The sequence below is a fragment of the Anomaloglossus baeobatrachus genome, chromosome 11 (assembly GCF_048569485.1).
Source record: "Anomaloglossus baeobatrachus isolate aAnoBae1 chromosome 11, aAnoBae1.hap1, whole genome shotgun sequence".
NCBI lineage: Eukaryota > Metazoa > Chordata > Amphibia > Anura > Aromobatidae > Anomaloglossus > Anomaloglossus baeobatrachus.
In genome coordinates this window covers 6,694,574-6,719,204 of record NC_134363.1, presented here as the reverse complement: position 1 = coordinate 6,719,204, position 24,631 = coordinate 6,694,574, and the positions used below count along the sequence as shown (strand labels likewise).

The following is a 24,631-nucleotide window of genomic DNA, read 5'->3' as shown; positions in this document are numbered from 1 at the left end:
GCCCCCATCGTATGTGCGGCACGTTCAATTTGTTGAACGTGCCGCACATACGATTAACCCCCGTCACACGTACTTACCTTCCATACGACCTCGATGTGGGCGGCGAACGTCCACTTCCTGGAGTGGGAGGGACGTTCAGCGTCACATCGACGTCACGCGGCAGCCGGCCAATAGAAGCAGAGGGGCGGAGCTGAGCAGGACGTAAACATCCCGCCCACCTCCTTCCTTCCGCATTACCGGCCGGGAGCCGCAGGACGCAGGTAAGATCTGTTCATCGTTCCCGGGGTGTCACACACTGCGATGTGCGCTACCCCGGGTACGATGACCAATCTGATGTACAATTCATGAGGAATGTACGACGTGCGTGCGATGAACGTTTTACCGTTTAATCGCAATCGCACGTAGCAGTTACACACTGCATTGTAACTTACGATGCCGGATGTGCGTCACTTACGACGTAACCCCGCTGACACATTGTAAGATACATTGCAGCGTGTAAAGCGGCCTTTACCCCAAGTGGTGCCCACCCCCAGTGGTTGTCCTAGCGACTGGGGAAGTCCCATGCTTCATGATGGCTAACCTCCATGTGTGCCCTAGTCCAACCCCCTGTGGGACAGCACCTTGCTGTTGTATGTGTGTGTTTTGTGAAGGCACCAGCAGTTAACCCCCTCCTAACACAGGATGAATAATACCCCATAAAAGTGGTGTAATACCCTGTGGCGCCTGAAGCCCAGGGGCGCCACAGTCAAAATTCATTATTAACAGGGCAGGCATCGGTATGACTAGGCTCCAATATGAAACTAAGGGGTTTCCGCACTCTCCGTAGCCATGATTTCCTAAGAGATTTTTAGAAGTTGGAGCTCCCATTAGAGAACGCTCAGTTACTGACTACAGGGGCGCAAACTGTCAGGACATGAGGAATCCAAGTTGTCAGACTGAACGTGTTCCAACATAGCAGTTTCTATCTGCTAGTGTGCCACCCCCGTGCCAGCAGCCGGGCTGCTCGCATCCAGATCCGCAGTGTGGCTCGAGGGATTTTACCGGACCCGGGGGTCGTGCGGACACTTCAAATAAAAGGGGACGTATTTGTACGGGATTTGCCGTAAACTGTCTGTGACGCCACCCACGGTGTGTGGTGAAGTGTGGCACCACCGCTGCTGTTGTGGGGCACCCGGGGGCGATGGGATGGCAGCTGGATGTTAACCCCTCCGTGGAAGCCCCGGGGCCCAGTGTCTCTATGTTTAGGATGGTGACTGCTGGGGCCGGCGCACCCGGTCAGACCGGAGGATGTTAGTTTACTCATGATTAAATGAATCACACAAGTCCAATGGTAAACTAAGGTGCTGGTGGCCGGCCGCCGCGGTCGGGTGTATCTGGTCCCACACACGGGCTGATGGTCTGTGTCACTTTCCTCTGCACTCTGTGTTTTGTGTGGTGGACTTACCGGTGTGAAACACGGGAGTCCGCTCTCTGTCCTTTTGTTGGGAGCCGTGCCCGCTGACGCTGGCCCGTGGGATCTACCGGGCCCTGGCGGATGCCCTATCCTCCGCGGTGGGCTGTTATCTGCTTTTGGGACTTTGGTTGGGACAGGACCTATAATCCTGCCCTCAATTGGTTAATTATCTAGGCCGTTGGTTCCGGTCCTGGCTTCAGGGTCCAAGTACCCCCTCAGTGCACGGTTTCCGGGTCGGTTCTCCGGTGTCGGTACCGGCTGGCTCAAACCCTGTCCCGGTCCACCTCGGATCTCCGGCAGCCATCTTCCCGTCTCCTGTCAGACATGGACCACTGTCTGCCACTTAGCCAGTACACCGGGGCTCCAACCCCGACGCCTTTCCTTTCTGAACTTGAGCTTCACCTCCTCACTACTCCACTCCTCTCCTCCTAAACTTCAGACTGCTGCTTTTCCCGCCCCGGGTTCTCCAGGCCCCTAGGTGGGCGTTCTCCATCCGCCTAGTCCCGCCCATTGGTGTGCCTTTCCTACCCTGGGGGGGTGACTAGGGTTTCAGATCGGCTGTGTGTAACCCTGTGTGGGATGTTGTTATGCTGGGGCCTATGTGTGTGACTACCTGGTTTTGCCAGGGCGTCACATTAGAGCTGTGTCAATGGTTGTGAAAGGTGATCTGCTGTCTGATTTGAAGTAGTGTTTGATGTCTATGATCAAGGTCACCCAAACAGTTTTTTTTTTGTCTTTTACAGTGGGACTCCATCAATGAAATGGATGAGTTCTTCAATCCCATCCATACATACCAAGTGTGCAATGTCATGGCTCCAAACCAAAACAACTGGCTGCGGACAAACTGGGTGCAAAGAGATGGTGCCCGTCGGGTGTATGCAGAGATCAAGTTCACACTGAGAGATTGTAACAGTATGCCAGGGGTGCTGGGCACCTGTAAAGAGACCTTCAACTTGTACTACATGGAGAGTGACCGTGACCTGGGCACCAGCACTAGAGAGAGTCAATTCATGAAGATCGACACCATAGCTGCCGATGAGAGTTTCACCAATGTGGATCTCGGCGTAAGAAGACTCAAGCTTAATACAGAAGTCCGAGGTGTTGGGCCCCTGAGCAGACGTGGATTTTATTTGGCATTTCAGGACATAGGGGCCTGTATTGCCATTGTATCAGTTCGAGTTTATTATAAGAAGTGTCCTTCAATGGTGCGGAACTTGGCTGCCTTCTCAGAAGCAGTGACCGGAGCTGACTCATCATCCTTGGTGGAAGTACGGGGAGAATGTGTGGGGCACTCGGAGGAGAGAGACACCCCAAAAATGTACTGCAGCGCAGAGGGAGAATGGCTTGTTCCCATTGGGAAGTGTGTGTGCAGTGCTGGCTTCGAGGAGCGAAGTGATTCTTGTGTAGGTAAGTTTCAAAAACTGGATAAAACTTCAGAATGTATTATGAGACTGTAATAATAGCCTGTGTCCTATTATAATGGGGTAACAGGTGTCGGGGGGAGTGAACATAGGCTAAGCAGAACGTTCGAGGTCAGGACTGAAAGAGAATTGAAACATTTCTGGGAAGTTTGTGAGTATTTGGGGGAAATGACATGTGTAGCGCCCCTTAGACCATAAGGGTGCTACAAGGTTCTGCATCCCCACAAGGATTCAAGGCCTACCCCCTTAGAGACCCAGAACCCCAGTGCCGGTACCAACAAAAACCCAGGTAATCCCAGTTTTCCCCAACAATCCCCCATACAATGGTACTTATCTAGGGTGGGACCAATGGATGGCCGCCTAGAGGTGGAGCCAGACCAGTCCACTAGTTGACCAGGTGGGAGGGGCAGACTGTGGAGAGTAGTCAGAGACAAGTGTCAGTCAGGAGAGGTGTGAAGGTGGAAGCAGAGTGACATCCTGACTTGGGTTGACGGTGACCCAGGAGAAGTGATTGCCGGTGGAGTACGGTGGAGTACTCCCGGAACTACGCACCGACTGAGTACAGGACCCTAGGACAGGAAAGAGCTTCAAGACGACCTGTTAACACCTCCACAGCAAAGGGAACCATCAAGGACCTTGCTGACCCTAAAGAATCCGAAGACTCAGTAGCAAAGGGAGAACCGGGGACAGGACCAGAGACTCCAGCCCCACAGGGTTCACACTACCATCAGAAGTGGAGAAACCACAGAACGGGGACCCCCAGTGTTCTATACCATGGAGACCCATTTACCAGAGACAGGTGCAGGGGAAGAAGGTACCAGAGAAACCAGACTGGCACTGGGATGAAGGGGACCTGAAGGTGAAAAAAAGCTGGCCTCGGGCCCCCAGCTACTGACTCAGAAAATTGAGTAAACCAGTTGCACTGAATACCTGCGTGGACTCCCTTCTTCCAATGCCCACTGCACCATACACCCGCTGGGGCAAAACTGTACTTGCGGAGGGACTTCCATACTAGCTGTGGAGACACGGGGCTCAGTGGCTGCTCTCGTCCACTAAAACCCGCCGCCTGTAGAAAGACAGCGTGGCTCAGGGCTCAGTCCAACTGAACGCCGGCCTCCTTAACCGTGGGCGTAACACTACTCAGACAACACAGGGTGAGGGAACCACAATAATTAGACTTTATTGGATCCCCAAACAATTAACGGCACATAACACATGACCAGCAAAACACACAAATGTAACGGGCAACAGAGTCTCACCCTTCCGCTGGCTCACCAGGGATTTAGAATGTCCATGCCTCAGAGGTTCCAGGGCTATTTACTCCAATCCAGCAGCACCCCGCTTTTGGCGGGCACCCACCAAGAAAGGAATAATGCCAGATTTAGGAAGCTGTGTGAGGTCTGCAAAGTCTGTAACAGGTGACTGAACTGTCCCAACCGGAGTGTCCTCCTTAGGTAGTCCTGGTATGATGTTGCGTTCCTGGCAGCCGGAGTCGAAATCCCTAGGCTGTGGATATGGTCTCCAACCGGAACCGGAGTCCCTAGATTGAAGCCATAAGATATCCTGATCCTCTAGTCAGCTCCAAAGAGCTTAGACTGGATCCATCAGCATCCATCAACAACCTGGTGGCTTAAAGAAGTCCCTTTTATAGCCACAGCCTTCCACTTAGATGCACTGCGTCCTCATCGATTGGTTGGACAAGAGCGCCTCTCCCATTGGATGAATCTCAAGCTGCATGGACAATGTTCATCCAAATGATGTCTACAGAAAGACTGAAGATATCTACATAGAGTCTGCAAGTCACAGACTCAACAATGGCTACTAAGGTAATCACATTAGCAATACACAACTACAATACAATGGTTACTGGAAAAGTCTGGAGAACAATACGTCTGGCTTTCAGTGGCCAACACAATTACATTGAGTCAACAAGAGTCTTGTAAAAACAATGAGGGACTTCTTCCCCGTCTATAGACAATCTATCATGCTGTCTGGCTGAATTTTAAGAAACTTTAACCCATGAGAGTCCATGTCGTCACACTAGCTACCAATACCACCAACCCCAACAGAGACATTCTGCAGAGGCGTCTCCTTACATTTAGCCGCAACACCGCAAGTGGCATCACGAATAAACTTTATTCAACAATCCCCTGTAAATATCCCCATTACAAAAAGGGCCCATGGCACGGAACCATGTAATGGCCACCACTGTGACATTCCCCAGACATACACTGCCCGGAACCGAGTACCCCATATCCCTGGGTGCTACACATGCATCAGTCTCCCCACTTCAGAATATCTCTTATTTGCACCTACTGTGGATATTTTGCGTGGGGTTTGGGCAAGTTTACTTGCCGTCTCAGGCCACAAGGTGCTCACAACCAAACAGACAAAAGCTCACCAACTACAGTCTCGGGCCATGGCTGAACGCATTACCATCAGCCTCAGCTCTTCCAAGATATCCGGCAACAGCTCTTCCCAGATATCCATTCACTGCTCCTCCTAGATCTCCGTTCACTGCTCCTCCTAGATCTCCGTTCACTGCTCCTTCTAGATCTCCGTTCACAGATCCTCCTAGATCTCCATTCACACATCCTCCTACATCTCCGTTCACAGTTCCTCCTAGATCTCCGCTTGCACATCCTCCTAGATCTCCGCTCGCACGTCCTCCTAGATCTACGCTCGCACGTCCTCCTAGATCTCTGCTTGCACGTCCTCCTAGATCTCTGCTTGCACGTCCTCCTAGATCTATGCTCGCACGTCCTCCTAGATCTCCGCTCGCATGTCCTCCTAGATCTACGCTCGCACGTCCTCCTAGATCTCAGGCTACAGCTCCCCTTAGACTGAAGAAGTCTATAATTTTACAGTTCAAAAACTGACATTTTCCCAAGAATGAATGTCTCAGCAAATTCACCCCAAGGGCACACTATGCAATGCTCGGAGAAACTGCAGAAAACCCAAGAGCTGCAGCTCAGACTCTAAAGGCCTCAGCATGTTAAATGTTCAAGTACATGACACTACAATTTGAAAAAGACTGGACAAGTGTGGCTTCATTGCAAGGATTTTCAGGAGAAAAATAATAATTTTTATTTCTTTAGCGCCAACATATTCTGCTGCACTTTACAATTCAGAGGGTATCCTTATTTCCATTGTGAACATGGCAGCAATTCTAAAGTTTTCAAAATTGCATCTGAACAAACCAGAAGACTTCTGGAGCAATATTCTTTGGACAGACTAGAACAAATTGGCAATGTTTGTCCATAATGACCTGCACCACATCTGGCGAAAACCAAATCCAGGGTATCAGCACAAACCCCTCATACTGGCTATCAGTAGGGTGGTGGAGTGGGGATGATTTGAGATGTTTTGCAGCCACTGGACCTGGGCACCTTCCAGTCATTGAGATGACGATGACCTCTTCCATATGCCAAAATTTTATAATAAAATGTTAGGCTACCAATCCAAAATTGGTCACATAACACGACAAAGATACAAAGGAACAAATCAGTATGTCTGAAAAAGAAAAGAATCAGGTCCAGACCTTTTCCCTCTAGAAATGCTGTGGTGGGACCATGTCAGAGTGATGGAAAAACAAACGCCCACAATCCAGAAGGAACAGAGAAGCCACCCAAATCCTCCAGAACCATGTGAGAGACTACAGAGGCGGACATATCATTGGTGCAATCTGTGCAGCCCCAAGGGGGCCCAAGAGGCCCGACATCTCAGGCCACATTTTTACCTGCAAAGCAGGAGGAATTGGGCATTATGATGAGCTCTTGGACTGAAAGGGTCAAAGTTCATCAGCAATTTCTAATTTTTACAACAAAATTTAAACACCCATTTGTTTTTAGGAACCACATTACATTTTGAAGTGACTTTGAGAGGCCTAGATAACACAAAATACCCCAAATTGACCCCATTCTAGAAACTGCACCCCTCGCACTGCACAAAACTACATCTAAGAAGTTTATTAACCCTTCAGGTGCTTCACAGGAACTAAATGGGGAAGGAAAAAAGGAACTTTGTACTTTTTCCCACAAAAATGTTCCCTTAGTCCCAAATTTTGTATTTTCACAAGGGTAACAAGAGTAAATGCACCATATAGTTTGTTGCACAATTCTTCCTTAGTACAGTGATACTCCATATGTAGTGGAAATTTACTGTTTGGGTACACAGTAGAGCTCAGGACGGAATTAGTGGCATTTGACTTCTTGAACGCAAAATACACCATGTTGGGACCCCCTGATGTGCCGAAATAGTGCAGCTCCCTCATATTAAGATCTAAACAAGCTGGAACAGTGGCCAGCAACTAATAGAATCGTTTTTAACAGGGAGAAATGCAAAGTCATACATCTTGGCAAGAATAATGAAAAGAGCATATACAGCATGGGAGGAATAGCGCTATCCAACAGCATGTGTGACATATACAGCATGGGAGGAATAGAACTATCCAACAGCATGTGTGACATATACAGCATGGGAGGAATAGAGCTATCCAACAGCATGTGTGACATATACAGCATGGGAGGAATAGCGCTATCCAACAGCATGTGTGACATATACAGCATGGAAGGAATAGCGCTATCCAACAGCATGTGTGACATATACAGCATGAGAGGAATAGAGCTATCCAACAGCATGTGTGACATATACAGCATGGGAGGAATAGAGCTATCCAACAGCATGTGTGATATCTACAGCATGGGAGGAATAGCACTATCCAACAGCATGTGTGACATCTACAGCATGGGAGGAATAGCGCTATCCAACAGCATGTGTGACATATACAGCATGGGAGGAATAGCGCTATCCAACAGCATGTGTGACATATACAGCATGGGAGGAATAGAGCTATCCAACAGCATGTGTGACATATACAGCATGGGAGGAATAGAGCTATCCAACAGCATGTGTGACATATACAGCATGGGAGGAATAGCGCTATCCAACAGCATGTGTGACATATACAGCATGGGAGGAATAGCACTATCCAACAGCATGTGTGACATATACAGCATGGGAGGAATAGAGCTATCCAACAGCATGTGTGACATATACAGCATGGGAGGAATAGCGCTATCCAACAGCATGTGTGACATATACAGCATGGGAGGAATAGAGCTATCCAACAGCATGTGTGACATATACAGCATGGGAGGAATAGCACTATCCAACAGCATGTGTGACATATACAGCATGGGAGGAATAGCGCTATCCAACAGCCTGTGTGAAAAAGACTAAGGGGCGCTTTGCACACTACGACATCGCAGGTGCAATGTCGGTGGGGTCGAATTGAAAGTGACGCACATCCGGCGTCGCAGGCGATGTCGTAGTGTGTAAAGCATTTTTGATACGATTAACGAGCGCAAAAGCGCCGTAATCGTATCATTGGTGTAGCCTCGGTAATTTCCATGATTTGGGAAAGACCGATGTTATGATGTTGCTCCTCGCTCCAGCGGCAGCACACATCGCTGTGTAAGAAGCTGCAGGAGCGAGGAACATCTCCTACCTGCGTCCTGCGGCTTACGCCAGCTATGCGGAAGGAAGGAGGTGGGCGGGATGTTTACGTACCGCTCATCTCCGTCCCTCCGCTTCTATTGGCCGCCTGCCATGTGACGTCGCTATGACGCTGCACGACCCACACCCTTAATAAGGAGGCGGTTCGCCGGCCAGAGCGACGTCGCAGGGCAGGTGAGTGCATGTGAAGTTGTCGTAGCGATAATGTTTACTACTGCAGCTATCACTATGATATCGCAGCGACGGGGGCGGGGATTATCGCGCTCGGCATCGCTACCATCGGCTTGTGATGTCGTAGTGTGCAAAGTGCCCCTTAAGCCTGCTCTACACGGGATGACCGATTGTGCGATTTCACAATCGATCGTAACCACCCCCCCCCGTCGTTTGTGCGTCACGGGCAAATCGCTGCCCGTGTCGCACAAAGTCGTGAAACCTCCGTCACTCGTACTTACCTGCTGTGGGTGGCAAACGACCACTTCCTGAATAGGGAGGGACGTTCAGTGTCACAGCGACGTCACACAGTGGCCGGCCACTAGAAGCGGAGGGGAGGAGATGAGCGGGATGTAAACATCCCGCCCACCTCTTTCCTTCCGCACTGCCGGCGGGAGCCACGGGACGCAGGTAAGCTGTGTTCATCGTTTCCGTGGTGTCACACGGAGCGCCGTGTGCTGCCACGGGAACTATGAACAACTTGCTGCAGGAAAAATAAACGATATTATGAAACTGAGCGACGAATACACAACTCACGATTTGTGAGTGATACTGCGTCGCTCAGAGGTTTCACACGAGACGACGTCGTGTACAATGCCGGATGTGCGTCACAAAAACTGTGACCCCGACGATGCATCGCACAATCCGTCGTCTCGTGTAAAGCACCCTTTAGGTATACTAATAGATCACAGACTGAACATGAGTCAACAGTGTGACGCAGCAGCAAAAAAGGCAAACACCATTCTAGGATGTATTAACAGAAGCATACAGTCTAGATGACATGAAGTCCTCATCCCCCTTTACTCCTCTTTGGTCAGATCTCATGTTACTCCACACTCCTTCACTAAAGGGGCTCAGTGTTTGTAAACCACTTTTGATGGAGTGAGCGACACTTACAGTTTTCTTCAGGGCAGCGTCCACCACTCCGCACAGTTTACTTGATCTTCCACTTTCATGACAGACATGGCCACACTTCTATGCTCCTGCTGCTGCTTTCTGCAGGGGTACTCAGCCTGGAATATCCCACTAACTGGAACCTAGTCCTCCAGCTGTCAGATCTATGCCACTGCTTCCCCCTCTTCTCTTTTCTGCCACCCATGGTCCTTTCACTCCCTCAGATGGCTTCTAGTCACTTGACTTCCTTTGACCCATCCAAGATTCTCCCTGCCCCGATGGCCGTCTAGTCCCTGACTTTTCTAAGCCCATCCCAAGGTGAGCTGTTGGCTCCAGATCCTTGGAGGATACCTCTGGGTTCCCTGATGAGCCCAAGTTACAAGCCCATGTCCTCACTCCAGGACTGGCCCTCAGCTATCTCTGTAATTAGGAAATGACTCTCCGCACAACACTAGTCCCATCCCCCAGTGACCGAACCTGACATTAACTGTTTCTGTTACTTCTCCGCTCAGCACTAGCCCCGCCCCCCAGAGAGCCGAACCGGACATTAACTGTTACTAACACAATCTAGCTACAGAACATTCCTATACTTTACATTCCTACTTAGAAATGACATCCTAAACCTATACCTCACACTACATCTACTTAGCATTCTCCACTCTGCTATATCTGACCAATACACATGGTTAACATATTTACAGCACATGACACATTACACTTTACAGAACTATACACTTTACATTGTAGGGGTCTTGACCAACCCTACAGGGTCATCATCATGGCAACCCTAAATGCTGCAAGCACCATCGATTGCGGCATTTAGGGGTTAAACAGCTAGGAAAACGTGGGGACACTTTCTGGCAGTGAGGGGCGCAGCTCGCCTGTCAGGCTCCATGATCGCCAGAACGTACTGAGTACTTCCAAGGTTGGAAGAGGGTTAAAGGGCCTCTGTCAGCACAGAATGACTGTTCAAACCAAGCACAAGTGCTTGTGCATCATGGTGTGGATAAGCATTAAATCCACCTTTCTACCTGCTGGTTTTCTATTTATATCTGCCCTTCTCTGCTCAAGGATGCCAGAGCTGTCAATCAAAGAAAAGAAGGGGTGGAGATGGTGGATCTAATGGCTGCCATGATGCGCCAGTGGTAGGTTTGAACAGTCATTCTGTCCTGACAGTGGCCCTTTAAAGGGCACTAAATAAGCTTCAATTGTATATGTTTAAAAAGCTGATGGGAAGTCATTTACTACTTGTTTAGACAGGCCAACCACGCTGTAAGCGAACAAAATGATTCTTAGTACCTTGTTTCATGCACATAGAATATCGTCATTATCGGCAGCACGTAGGATGATATCATCATCGGCAGCATGTAGGAGCATATCATTATCGGCAGCATGTAGGATATCATCATTATCGGCAGCATGTAGGATATCATCATTATCGGCAGCATGTAGGATATCATCATCATCGGCAGCATGTAGGATATCCTCATCATCGGCAGCATGTAGGATATCATCATTATCGGCAGCATGTAGGATATCATCATCATCGGCAGCATGTAGGAGATCATCATCATCGGCAGCATGTAGGATATCATCATTATCGGCAGCATGTAGGATATCATCATCATCGGCAGCATGTAGGATGATATCATCATCGGCAGCATGTAGGAGATCATCATCATCGGCAGCATGTAGGATATCATCATCATCGGCAGCATGTAGGAGATCATCATCATCGGCAGCATGTAGGATATCCTCATCATCGGCAGCATGTAGGATATCATCATTATCGGCAGCATGTAGGATATCATCATCATCGGCAGCATGTAGGATATCCTCATCATCGGCAGCATGTAGGATGATATCCTCATCGGCAGCATGTAGGATATCATCCTCATCGGCAGCATGTAGGATATCATCCTCATCGGCAGCATGTAGGATATCATCATCATCGGCAGCATGTAGGATATCATCATCATCGGCAGCACGTAGGATATCATCATCATCGGCAGCACGTAGGAGCATATCATCATCGGCAGCATGTAGGATATCATCATTATCGGCAGCATGTAGGATGATATCATCATAGGCAGCACGTAGGAGCATATCATCATCGGCAGCATGTAGGATATCATCATCATCGGCAGCACGTAGGAGCATATCATCGGCAGCACGTAGGATATCATCATTATCGGCAGCATGTAGGATATCATCATTATCGGCAGCATGTAGGATATCATCATCATCGGCAGCATGTAGGAGATCATCATCATCGGCAGCATGTAGGATATCATCATCATCGGCAGCATGTAGGATATCATCATCATCGGCAGCATGTAGGATATCATCATTATCGGCAGGACGTAGGATATCCACTATCGCAACACATAGAATTCTTATCATCATCAACAGCAGCACGTAGAATATCCTCATCATCGGCAGCATGTAGAATATCCTCATCATCGGCAGCACGTAGAATATCGTCATTATCGGCAGCACATAGAATATAATCAATATCGGCATCACATATAGAATATCATCAATATCGGCAGCACATAGAATATCGTCATTATCGGCAGCACATAGAATATCCTTATTATCTGCAGCACATATAGAATATAATCATTATCGGCAGCACATAGAATATTGTCATTATCGGCAGCACATAGAATATCCTTATTATCTGCAGCACATATAGAATATTGTCATTATCGGCAGCACATATAGAATATCATCATTATTGGCAGCACATACAGAATATCCTCATTATCTGCAGCACATACAGAATATCCTCATTATTCGGAGCACATATAAAATATCTTCATTATCGGCAGCACATGTAGAATATCGTCATTATCTGCAGCACATATAGAATATCCTCATTATCGGCAGCACATATAGAATATCCTCATTATTGGCAGCACATATAGAATATCCTCATTATCCACAGCACATACAGAATATCCTCATTATCCGCAGCACATACAGAATATCCTCATTATCGGCAGCACATATAGAATATCATCATTATCCGCAGCACATATAGAATATCATCATTATCGGCAGCACATATAGAATATCCTCATTATCCGCAGCACATATAGAATATCATCATTATCCGCAGCACATATAGAATATCATCATTATCCGCAGCACATATAGAATATCATCATTATCGGCAGCACATATAGAATATCCTCATTATCGGCAGCACATACAGAATATCCTCATTATCCGCAGCACATACAGAATATCCTCATTATCGGCAGCACATATCCTTATTCATATCCATATCCTTATTCTCGGCAGCACGTATAGAATAATCTCATTATCCGCAGCACATACAAAATACCCTCATTATCAACAGCACATATAGAATATCCTCATTATCGGCAGCACATATAGAATATCCTCATTATCGGCAGTACAATATCCTCATCATTGGCAGCACATACAGAATGTCCTCATTATCGGCAGCACATATAGAATATCCTCATTATCGGCAGCACATCTAGAATATCCTCATTATCGGCAGCACATCTAGAATATCCTCATTATCGGCAGCACATCTAGAATATCCTCATTATCGGCAGCACATCTAGAATATCCTCATTATCGGCAGCACATATAGAATATCCTCATTATCGGCAGTACAATATCTTCATTATCGGCAGCACATATAGAATGTCCTCATTATCAGCAGCACATATAGAATATCCTCATTATCGGCAGCACATCTAGAATATCCTCATTATCGGCAGCACATCTAGAATATCCTCATTATCGGCAGCACATCTAGAATATCCTCATTATCGGCAGCACATCTAGAATATCCTCATTATCGGCAGCACATCTAGAATATCCTCATTATCGGCAGCACATCTAGAATATCCTCATTATCGGCAGCACATATAGAATATCCTCATTATCGGCAGCACATCTAGAATATCCTCATTATCGGCAGCACGTATAGAATATCTTCATTATCGGCAGAACATATAGAATATCCTCATTATCGTCAGTATATATAGAATATCTTCATTATCGGCAGCACGTATAGAATATCTTCATTATCGGCAGCACGTATAGAATATCTTCATTATCGGCAGCACATCTAGAATATCCTCATTATCGGCAGCACGTATAGAATATCCTCATTATCGGCAGCACATATAGAATATCCTCATTATCGGCAGCACATCTAGAATATCCTCATTATCGGCAGCACATATAGAATATCTTCATTATCGGCAGCACGTATAGAATATCCTCATTATCGGCAGCACGTATAGAATATCCTCATTATCGGCAGCACGTATAGAATATCCTCATTATCGGCAGCACGTATAGAATATCCTCATTATCGGCAGCACGTATAGAATATCCTCATTATCGGCAGCACGTATAGAATATCCTAATTATCGGCAGCACATCTAGAATATCCTCATTATCGGCAGCACATCTAGAATATCCTCATTATCGGCAGCACATATAGAATATCTTCATTATCGGCAGCACGTATAGAATATCCTCATTATCGGCAGCACGTATAGAATATCCTCATTATCGGCAGCACGTATAGAATATCCTCATTATCGGCAGCACGTGCTGATTACATGCGGTGCTGTGCTGCAGAGTCATTTTTAGACTCCTTGTCCCTGATGACCGCTGGTTCCTTGATCGTCTCCTGTCTGTGGCCTGTGAACACTTTATACTTGTAGCCGTATGACACAATCCCGCGATGTACCTTGTGGAAATTTTCTTTCTGCTCCTATAGGAACATTACGTTGCCAGACTCGTAACGCCGCTGCCACCCAGGATCCAACTGTGTAAACGCTGATAGATTGGCGCGGCGGCCGGACTCGCGGCTCCATCCGGCCGTTTGGAGTTGGCTGTTGATACAAATGAAGGATCTGGAGTCCCAGCGAGACTCTTTAGAGGGTTATGTGTTTGTTCGTTTCTATAATGGATACTTAGTGGAAAGGTGTCCTCTTCTTCAAACATGAGAATGATGTTTGCGCAGGTCGGCAGCGTCTCCCCAGACGTCTTACTGCAGAACTTTATTCAAGGTTAATAGTGATGGCGATGTCAAACCTCTAATGATATCCACAATAATTACCTGGAAGAGAACGTGTTATTCTCATGGTTGGATGGTGCCAGTAAAACAAGCTTTCAGCCGGGCTTTTTAGATATTAACTTATTTTCCATTCTTTTGTTTAGAGCTTGTTGACTAGAACACCGACCTCCGCTGCAGTAGAGCTTGTAAGCACTGCCCTGAAGCCGGTCAGCATTAGAAGCAAACAGCGCGCTTCAGCAATGCTGGCCGGCTTCAAAACAGCTTTTTATGAGCTCAGTAGAGAAGAGCTTGAAGCGCTGTGCATGTTCTGTGCAGCGGAGGTTAGTCTCCAAGACAATGAGCTGGAAAGAAAAGGAGGTAATGGGCTCAGGCATCCACTCCTGGTTGGGAGAACATAAGGGGCTCAGGCATCGGCTCCTGGTTGGAAGAAGATAAGGGGCTCAGGCATCCACTCCTGGTTGGGAGAACATAAGGGGCTCAGGCATCGGCTCCTGGTTGGGAGAACATAAGGGGCTCAGGCATCGGCTCCTGGTTGGGAGAACATAAGGGGCTCAGGCATCTGCTCCTGGTTGGGAGGAGGTATGAGAAGTGGCTCAGGCATCAGCTGCTGGTTGGGAGGAGGTATGAGAAGTGGCTCAGGCATCAGCTGCTGGTTGGGAGGAGGTATGAGAAGTGGCTCAGGCATCAGCTGCTGGTTGGGAGGAGGTATGAGAAGTGGCTCAGGCACCAGCTCCTGGTTGGGAGGAGGTATGAGAAGTGGCTCAGGCATCTGCTCCTGGTTGGGAGGAGGTATGAGAAGTGGCTCAGGCATCTGCTCCTGGTTGGGAGGAGGTATGAGAAGTGGCTCAGGCATCTGCTCCTGGTTGGGAGGAGGTATGAGAAGTGGCTCAGGCATCTGCTCCTGGTTGGGAGGAGGTATGAGAAGTGGCTCAGGCATCTGCTCCTGGTTGGGAGGAGGTATGAGAAGTGGCTCAGGCACCAGCTCCTGGTTGGGAGGAGGTATGAGAAGTGGCTCAGGCATCTGCTCCTGGTTGGGAGGAGGTATGAGAAGTGGCTCAGGCATCTGCTCCTGGTTGGGAGGAGGTATGAGAAGTGGCTCAGGCATCTGCTCCTGGTTGGGAGGAGGTATGAGAAGTGGCTCAGGCATCTGCTCCTGGTTGGGAGGAGGTATGAGAAGTGGCTCAGGCATCAGCTGCTGGTTGGGAAGAGGTAAGTGGCTCAGGCATCGGCTCCTGGTTGGGAGGACGTAAGGGGCTCAGGCATCAGCTCCTTGTTGGGAGGAGGTATGAGAAGTGGCTCAGGCATCAGCTCCTTGTTGCGAGGAGGTAAGGGGCTGAGTCATCGGCTCCTGGTTGGGAGGAGGTAAGGGGCTCAGGCATCAGCTGCTGGTTGGGAGGAGGTAAGTGGCTCAGGCACTAGCTCCTGGTTGGGAGGAGGTATGAGAAGTGGCTCGGGCATCTGCTCCTGGTTGGAAGAAGATAAGGGGCTCAGGCATCCGCTGCTGGTTGGAAGAAGATAAGGGGCTCAGGCATCAGCTGCTGGTTGGGAGGAGGTAAGTGGCTCAGGCACTAGCTCCTGGTTGGGAGGAGGTAAGGGGCTCGGGCATCTGCTCCTGGTTGGAAGAAGATAAGGGGCTCAGGCATCCGCTGCTGGTTGGAAGAAGATAAGGGGCTCAGGCATCTGCTGCTGGTTGGAAGAAGATAAGGGGCTCAGGCATCAGCTGCTGGTTGGGAGGAGGTAAGTGGCTCAGGCATCGGCTCCTGGTTGGGTGGAGGTAAGGGGCTCAGGCATCAGCTGCTGGTTGGGAGAACATAAGGGGCTCAGGCATCGGCTGCTGGTTGGGAGGAGGTATGAGAAGTGGCTCAGGCATCAGCTGCTGGTTGGGAGGAGGTATGAGAAGTGGCTCAGGCATCGGCTCCTGGTTGGGAGGACGTAAGGGGTTCAGGCATCAGCTCCTTGTTGGGAGGAGGTATGAGAAGTGGTTCAGGCATCAGCTCCTTGTTGGGAGGAGGTATGAGAAGTGGCTCAGGCATCAGCTCCTTGTTGGGAGGAGGTAAGGGGCTGAGTCATCGGCTCCTGGTTGGGAGGAGGTAAGGGGCTCAGGCACCAGCTGCTGGTTGGGAGGAGGTAAGTGGCTCAGGCATCTGCTCCTGGTTGGGAGAACATAAGGGGCTCAGGCACTAGCTCCTGGTTGGGAGGAGGTAAGGGGCTCAGGCATCTGCTCCTGGTTGGGTGGAGGTAAGGGGCTCAGGCACTAGCTCCTGGTTGGGAGGAGGTATGAGAAGTGGCTCGGGCATCTGCTCCTGGTTGGAAAAAGATAAGGGGCTCAGGCATCAGCTGCTGGTTGGAAGAAGATAAGGGGCTCAGGCATCAGATGCTGGTTGGAAAAAGATAAGGGGCTCAGGCATCAGCTCCTGGTTGGGAGGAGGTAAGGGGTTCAGGCATCTGCTCCTGGTTTGGAGAAGATAAGGGGCTCAGGCATCTTCTCCTGGTTGGGAGGAGGAGGTATGAGCAGTGGCTCAGGCATCCACTCCTAGTTGGGAGGCAATTGGTAGATAGCTATATAGGAGAAGGCTGCCAGTGAGGAGTGTGTCAGCTACAAAAGTGTTAACGGGATCTGAAGTTCCAGAGCAAGAGTTACAGCAACTGATTACTTCTATGGCCAGAGTCCAGAGATTGGAGGAGTATTCGGGAGGGTCCTCGGTATCGGTGAGTAGCAGAGCTAAGGGAGGCATAATACCCCTATCCAGCTAGAAATGCTTACACCACCTCACAATTGGTTATGGAGCACCTCACGAGGTGAGGGTCAGGGGGTTGTCACGGGTGGTCCTATCCGGTTTCGTGACCCTGAGGTGTCCACGAAAGGGAAAGTGGAGGACGATGAAGGGGATGATGAGAACATTGGGAGTAGTAGTTGTCTTGTGACGCCACCTGCGGTATGCAGCCAGGGAGTAGCCGTCGCTGCAGTTGCTGTCCTCTGGGGCGGATGGTGTCGCAGCTAGGATAGTTCAGCTTCCTGCAGGTGAAGCTAGGCCCCAGGGAGGATGATGGAGGTAGTAGTGGCTGTTGGCGCTGAAATGCGGGGCGACGGCAATGAAGGGCTGACAGAATAATTGTGGTTCCAGGTCTTTTACTCACAGTTCAGTTGTCACCCTTGGAGTTACCGCCAATCCCGGGTACCCCAGAAGCCACCACCAGTGTTATGGAGTGTGAGACCTTCCTTCCTTGCGCTTTCTGTGTGGATCCCTGTAACCTGAAGTGCTTGGGGACCCCTGATCGGTGTTAAAGTTCCCGTCTCATCTGTAGGTGGTGCGGACCCGCTATGGGGCTTGACTGTAATCACGACTCCGGACCCTATGTGTCACTGTGCTCCACGATTCTGTGGTGGCCAGAGAGATGTGGAATCCCCCTGTTCGGCAGATTCTGGGGGTCCAACGTAGAGTATGTTCCACCCTAGGGCTCTGCACCCTGCACAGCGCCGCGGTTCCGAAGGAGCAATGAAGCTCTCCCCTCAGCAACCATATTTACTCCTGTGTCCCACAGCTCCACTGGTCGTTTCCTGCTCCTTCCAGTCTGCCCGGTCCTAACTGTGGAAGCTCTGAAGCACTCTCCACAGTGACCGTGTTGTTCTGAGTCTCAAACTATTCTGAGGTAAAAACTGTGTGTTCTCTCACTTCCCCTGTGCTGCCCCCACTTTCCTGATGACTCACTGCTGTCTGGGAAAAACGCGTTGTTATGGTGACCACCTTTAGCCCAGTTCCAGCAGGAAAGCACCTGAGCTGTGTGTGTGTTGTGTAAGTGAACACCAGCGGTTAACCTCTTCCTTACCCGGGATGAGTACTGCACCTTAAGTGAGATGCAATACCCTCACCACCTGCTAATGCCACCTTGCCCCCTGCTTATGCCACCTCGCCCCCTGCTTACACCGCTTTGCCCCCTGCTTACACCGCCTAACCATGGTTTACACCATCTTCTCCCTGCTTACACCATTTCACCACTGTTTACACAGTCTCGCCCCATTACCTACGCCGTCTCTCCCCCTGCGTACGCCGTCTCTCCCCCTGCGTACGCCATCTCTCCCCCTGCGTACGCCATCTCTCCCCCTGCGTACGCCGTCTCTCCCCCTGCGTACGCCGTCTCTCCCCCTGCGTACGCCGTCTCTCCCCCTGCGTACGCCGTCTCTCCCCCTGCTTACACGGTTTCACCCCCTGCATACACTGCCTGTCGCCCAGCGTACAAACCATGGGCAGCATGAATGGCAGCCTGACTGCATGACTGTAGTCAAGTATATTACTACCCGTAATGCTCCCGCATTTCAGGGTTTATGTACTTTGAAGATCCGGTCCAGTAACATCGCCAGAGATAAGACTTGTCTGACGCTGCCCCTGGCCGTCTCTTCCCAGCGGTTCTGGAGGTGACTGACAGGTCTCGCCCTCATGTACATAGTGACAGTAACCTATTGATGCGCTGGGAATAGTCAGAGCATTACAGATGGTAATATACCTGACTGGAGTCGTGGTGCCAGGTACGCATTCATGCTGCCTATGGTTCGGGGAGAATTCATCGCCTCACCGGTCTCCTATAAAGGTGATATATGTGCGTCCTACCTGAGGGAACTGCTGGGGGGTCTCACTCATATATTCATCATACATGGGAAAGACGTCACTGCTGTTAGCAGATGGGGTTCTGCATGGAGACCATCAGCAATAACCACCGGCTGCCACCACTCTTGTCCGACATAAATGTGTATTTTTGACCAGAGAGATTCATGAGTAGATCAGATCCAAAGGACTAAAAGATGAGCGAATATACTGGGCATGAATAATCCGAACCCGAATATTTTACTATTCACCCATTACATAGTAATTTTGACCAGGGGTGCCCAAACTTTTACATGCCATTGTACTTTTGTATAACAGTACTTTGTCTAGATGAAGGTGCCTTCAATAGCTTAATAACCGCATGTGAGGAACGTAATTGACCGCTACAGGGAAGTTCATTGCTGGAATATTGCTAATATGGGATTCTTCTTTCTTGCAGCCTGCGATCTTGGATACTTCAAGTCTTCACCTGGAGACCAACTGTGCTCCAAGTGCCCACCATTTAGTCATTCAGATACCTTAGCTTCCCAGATCTGTGATTGTGATAATAACTATTACCGTTCTGCTATGGATCCACCTTCTGTAGCCTGCACACGTGAGTATAGTTCAAGATGGCACATTTTCATGATGGTCTCCTCCAGGAAGGTGTAAAGTTGTACCCTAAGTCAGATGACTCTGAGCTGAACTCTCCATCGCGGTTGATAGCTTCACAGTTTGTTCCTTTATCGCAAGTTCGATGCTTCCCTGTTGTTCACATATCCAGGACAATATCTTCCACCTTCCAAACTTCTCTGGAGGCAATTAACTCTGCAATCTCTTGGAGAAGATTTGCTGGTGAAGGCTCGTGTCTTCTCCAGCTGCCCTATGGTAACATCCTCCTCTGTAGCTTCCCATGTAGCACTTTTCCACTTCTCCAGTCCACCTTGTCAATTATAAAGTTCAGATTTGTTGTTTTTATATTGTTTTGTTATTAGAAATCCTTCAGAATTTGTAATGCTCCCTGGAATAATGATGAAATAAATGTTGACCTTGAAGTGGCCTTTCTGTAAGTTTAATTTTCGAGCCCCTCTGTGTGTGGAAACACCCATGTGGTGGATGTGTTCAGTGTTGTCTTTTTTTTCGTTGTCTTTGTTGCTAGGTCCACCTTCTGCTCCAGTCAATCTCATCTCCAGTGTTAATGGCACCACCGTAATCTTGGAGTGGAACCCACCAAGGGACACAGGTGGGCGCAGAGATGCCACATACAATGTAATTTGCCGTCGTTGTGCTTGGGATGCTGGTCAATGTGAGCCCTGTGGGGGTGCTGTTCGTTACACCCCCCAACAAATGAGCCTGACAAAGACTTCCCTTACAGTGGCAAATCTCCAGGCCCATATGAACTATACCTTCTGGGTGGAGGCTGTCAACGGGGTGTCCGACTTTAGCTTGGAGCAACGGATGTTCTCTACAGTGAATATAACCACGAACCAGGCAGGTAGGACCCTCTGTAAATCCTGTGTGTTCTATAACTGGGGCCTTACTGTTCTTTATTATGATAATCATCATGATCGCAGCTTGACGAAATCCCAAGATGGTTTTCTTCTACTCCTCATGCTGAATGACATATACATCAATTCCTATGCCTCTGACTTGGCACAGACTCAAGGTACATATATTCAGAGATAGATGTTATGCAGTGCCAATCTACAAATAGGAAATTACAGAAGGATTGGTCGCGGCTCCATGGAAGCATCTAAAACATAAGAAGTAAAATCAGCAGAGAATGAAGTAGAAAAGACCTGACACATAAAACCTCTTAATCCAGAACTGAGGATGATGGGTCACCGATGAGGGGTCACCGATGATGAGGGGGTCACCATTATGAGAGGTCACATATGATGAGAGGTCACCGATGATGGGGGTCACCAATGATGAGGGTCACCAATGATGAGGGGTCACCAATGATTAGGCATCACCAATGATGAGGGGTCACTGATGATGAGGGGTCACTAATGATGAGGGGTCACCGATGATGAGAGGTCCCAATGATGAGGGGTCACCAATGATGAAGGGTCACCGATGATGAGAGGTCACCGATGATGAGAGGTCACCGATGATGAGGGGTCACCAATGATGAGGGGTTACCAATGATGAGAGGTTTCCGAAGAGAAAGCATCACCGATAATGAAAGGTCACGGATGATGAACCTTCAAGGATGCTGAGGGGTCACCGATGATGAGAGGTCACTGATGATGAGAGGTCATCAATAATGAGAGGTCACCAATGATGAGGGATAATCGATGATGAGAGGTCACTGATGAGAGGTCACTAGAGGTGAGAGGTCACCAATGGTGAGGGGTAATCAATGATGAGAGGTCACTAGAAATGAGGGGTCACTGATGATGAGGGGTCACCGATGAAGAGGGGTCACCAGTGATGGGTGGTCACTGATGATGAGAGGTCACTCATCATGAAGACTCACTAGAAATGAGGGGACACTGGAGATGAGAGGTCATCGATGATGAGGGATCACTGGAAATGAGAGTTCACCGACAATGAGGGTTCACTGATGATGAGGGGTCAATGTAGATGAGAGGACATCGATGATGAGGGGTCACTGATGATGAGGTCACCGATACTGAGAGGTCACCAATAATGAGGGGTAATCGATGATGAGAGGTCACTGATGAGAGGTCACTAGAGATGAGAGGTCACTAGAGATGAGAAGTCACTGTTAATGAGAGGTCACCAATCATGAGGGCTAATCGATGATGAGAGGTCACTAGAGATGAGAGGTCACTAGAGATGAGGGGTCACCGATGATAAGTCACCGACAAGTCACCTATGATGAGGGGTCACCGATGATAAGGGGTCACCAATAATGAAGGGTCACCGATGATGAAGGGTCACCGATGATGAGGGGTCACCGATGATGAGAAATCACCAGTGATGAAAGGTCACCAATGATGAAGTATCACTAGAGATGAGAGGTCACCGATGATGATTGGTCACTAGAGATGAGCAGATCGATTCGCAGAAGATCAAGTTCAAGTTGAATTTCCTGAAATTTGTGGTTTGACATGAATTTGAATATTTAGAGATTCCATTCTTGGTTTGCAAAAGAAACATTCTCTCCTATAGAGTGTAAGCTCTTATGCCCAGTAAGGTCCTCTCTCTACTGTAGGGTGTAAGCTCTTATGATCAGCGGGGTTCCCTCTCCTGTAGAGTGTAAGCACTTATGATTAGTGGGGTCTTCTCTCCAGTAGAGTGTAAGCTCTTATGGTCAGCAAGGTCCTCACTTTCCAGTAGAGTGTAAGCTGTTATGATCAGTGGGGTTCTCTCTTTCTCCTGTAGAGAGTAAGCTCTTATGATCAGCGGGGTTCTCTCTCCTGTAGAGTGTAAGCACTTATGATTAGTGGGGTCTTCTCTCTCCAGTAGAGTGTAAGCTCCTATGGTCAGCAAGGTCCTCACTTTCCAGTAGAGTGTAAGCTGTTATGATCAGTGGGGTTCTCTCTCCTGTAGAGTGTAAGCTCTTATGGTCAGCAGGGTTCTCTCTCCTGTAGAGTGTAAGCTTTTATGATCTTATGATCATTAGTAAGTTCTTGTGATCAGTGGAGTCCTTTCTCTCTCTTGTAGAGTGTAAGCTCTTATGATCAGCAGGGTCCTCTCTCTCCTGTAGAGTGTAAGCTTTTATGGTCAGTGGGGTCTTCTCTGTCCTTTAGACTGTAAGCTCTTATTGTTAGCAGGCTCTTCTCTGTCCTGTAGAGTGTAAGCTCTTATGGTCAGCAGGGTCCCCTCTCTCTCTCCTGTAGAGTGTAAGCTCTTATTGTTAGCAGAGTCTTCTCTCTCCACTGTGGAGTGTCGGTATAGGCTGATCGGTGTTGTGGATCAGGGTTGTCCTCTATTCTGGGAAGCTGGTGGACATACTCTGAGACGCGTTGGGTTGGATCCTGTTCCTCTACGTCTGGTCCAAGTATGTTGCTGCATTCCTCGGATTCAGGATACTACACGGCCTCCAGGAACTCTGCTTTGGCTATTGCTGCTGCTGACTCCTTTTCTGCAATAAGTTTTTCCAAAGATGGCTGCAGGTGTGCTTTCTCAGCTTCTTGTTCTGCTTGCAGGCATGCTCTTTCTGCTTCTCGGTCTGCCTGCAAGCATGCGCTTTCCGATTCTCGATCTGCTTGTCTTAACTTTAGTTGCATCTTTTGTGCAATAAAGAAGGATTTTACTTTTGCAGCCTCAGCTTCTGCACGAGCGAGAGCAGCAAACTCTTTCACCGAAGACTTGTTAGATCAGCTTGCTTGGGACCTTGTCCTGACTGAGGATGCCCAGGTTTCAGACATTGTGCGCTCAGCTGCGGATTGCTGAGAACTTGGGTGGGAAAACTGAGTCTAAGCATGAACGGGTTCCCGCGTGGTGGGAAGGGGACATGCTTGCTGGGGAGGGCTGCGCTCTTATTCCCTTGGGCTGTATGGCGGCTGCTGTAGTACCCGTATGCGGTGCATTGTGGGTGGTAGAGGTCCCATGCAGTCTATTCAACTACCGCCTGCGGTCAGTGTCCGTTTTTACTGTTCTGCCTTCTTTCACGTAACGCTGTGAATATCTGGCATACAGCTAAACCCTTGTTCACATTGCCAATAAACAGTCTGTAGGGTTTCAGTAGTCTTGATTTATTAGCTAGCAGCATGAACTTGATAGAAGTATATGGAATACACGGTGGATATGGGTAAAAACTATAACAAAAATGATGACAATCAGTACAGAGTAAAGTACAGTGATAACATTACATAAGATGCAGTTATAATGAGAATCTGGGGCAAAGGTCTCCTGCAGCTGCCTCACACATACAGAATCATATGGATATAGGCAGAGCAGGGACAGCACGCAGGTGTGGAATTACAATGTACAATGCATTCAATACACAAGATTCTAACACAAGAATATGTGCGATTTGCATCTGACTCACCGGATCACACAAGGCGGGAGGAGAGTGTAAAGACGCAAGGCAACAGATCTGTCCCTCACAAGTTCAGGAAGAAAATGGCTGCACATCTTCTCCTCAGAAGATAAATGAGGCGGTTCTTACCCAGAATACACTTTACATAAAAGAGAAGAACTCAGCAAAATAGAGGACAACAAGTACCTCTAAGGGTTGTAACAAAAACTACAATGGATGAGATTATCTAGCTGCCATACATGGCAGAACAGTGGTCACTGAGGGAGAGTAGATACTGAGGCAGAGTGGTCACTGAGGGAGAGTAGTCATTGAAAAGAGTGCCCACAGATGAGAGCGGCAATTAATGGGAATGGTCTCTGATGGAGAGTGGTCACAAAGAGGAACAGTCACAGATTGAGAGTGGTCACAGAGAGGAGCAGTCGCGGATGGAGAGTGGCACAGAGAGGAGCAGTCACTGAGGGAGAGTGGTCGCTGATGCAGAGTGGTCACAAAGATGAATAGTCACAGATTGAGAGTGGTCAC

General features: G+C 48.6%; 1 protein-coding gene across 1 annotated transcript in view; it reads left to right on the top strand.

Annotated features, from left to right (window-relative positions):
• Positions 1 to 24,631, top strand: part of LOC142256452 (ephrin type-A receptor 8-like) — a 169,717-nt gene that overhangs the window by 82,110 nt on the left and 62,976 nt on the right. Inside the window, exons 3-5 of the mRNA XM_075328138.1 lie at positions 2,197 to 2,860; positions 19,613 to 19,768; positions 20,312 to 20,647. Of these exons, the coding sequence (XP_075184253.1) occupies positions 2,197 to 2,860; positions 19,613 to 19,768; positions 20,312 to 20,647 (1,156 nt within the window). The remainder of the gene's footprint in view (positions 1 to 2,196; positions 2,861 to 19,612; positions 19,769 to 20,311; positions 20,648 to 24,631) is intronic.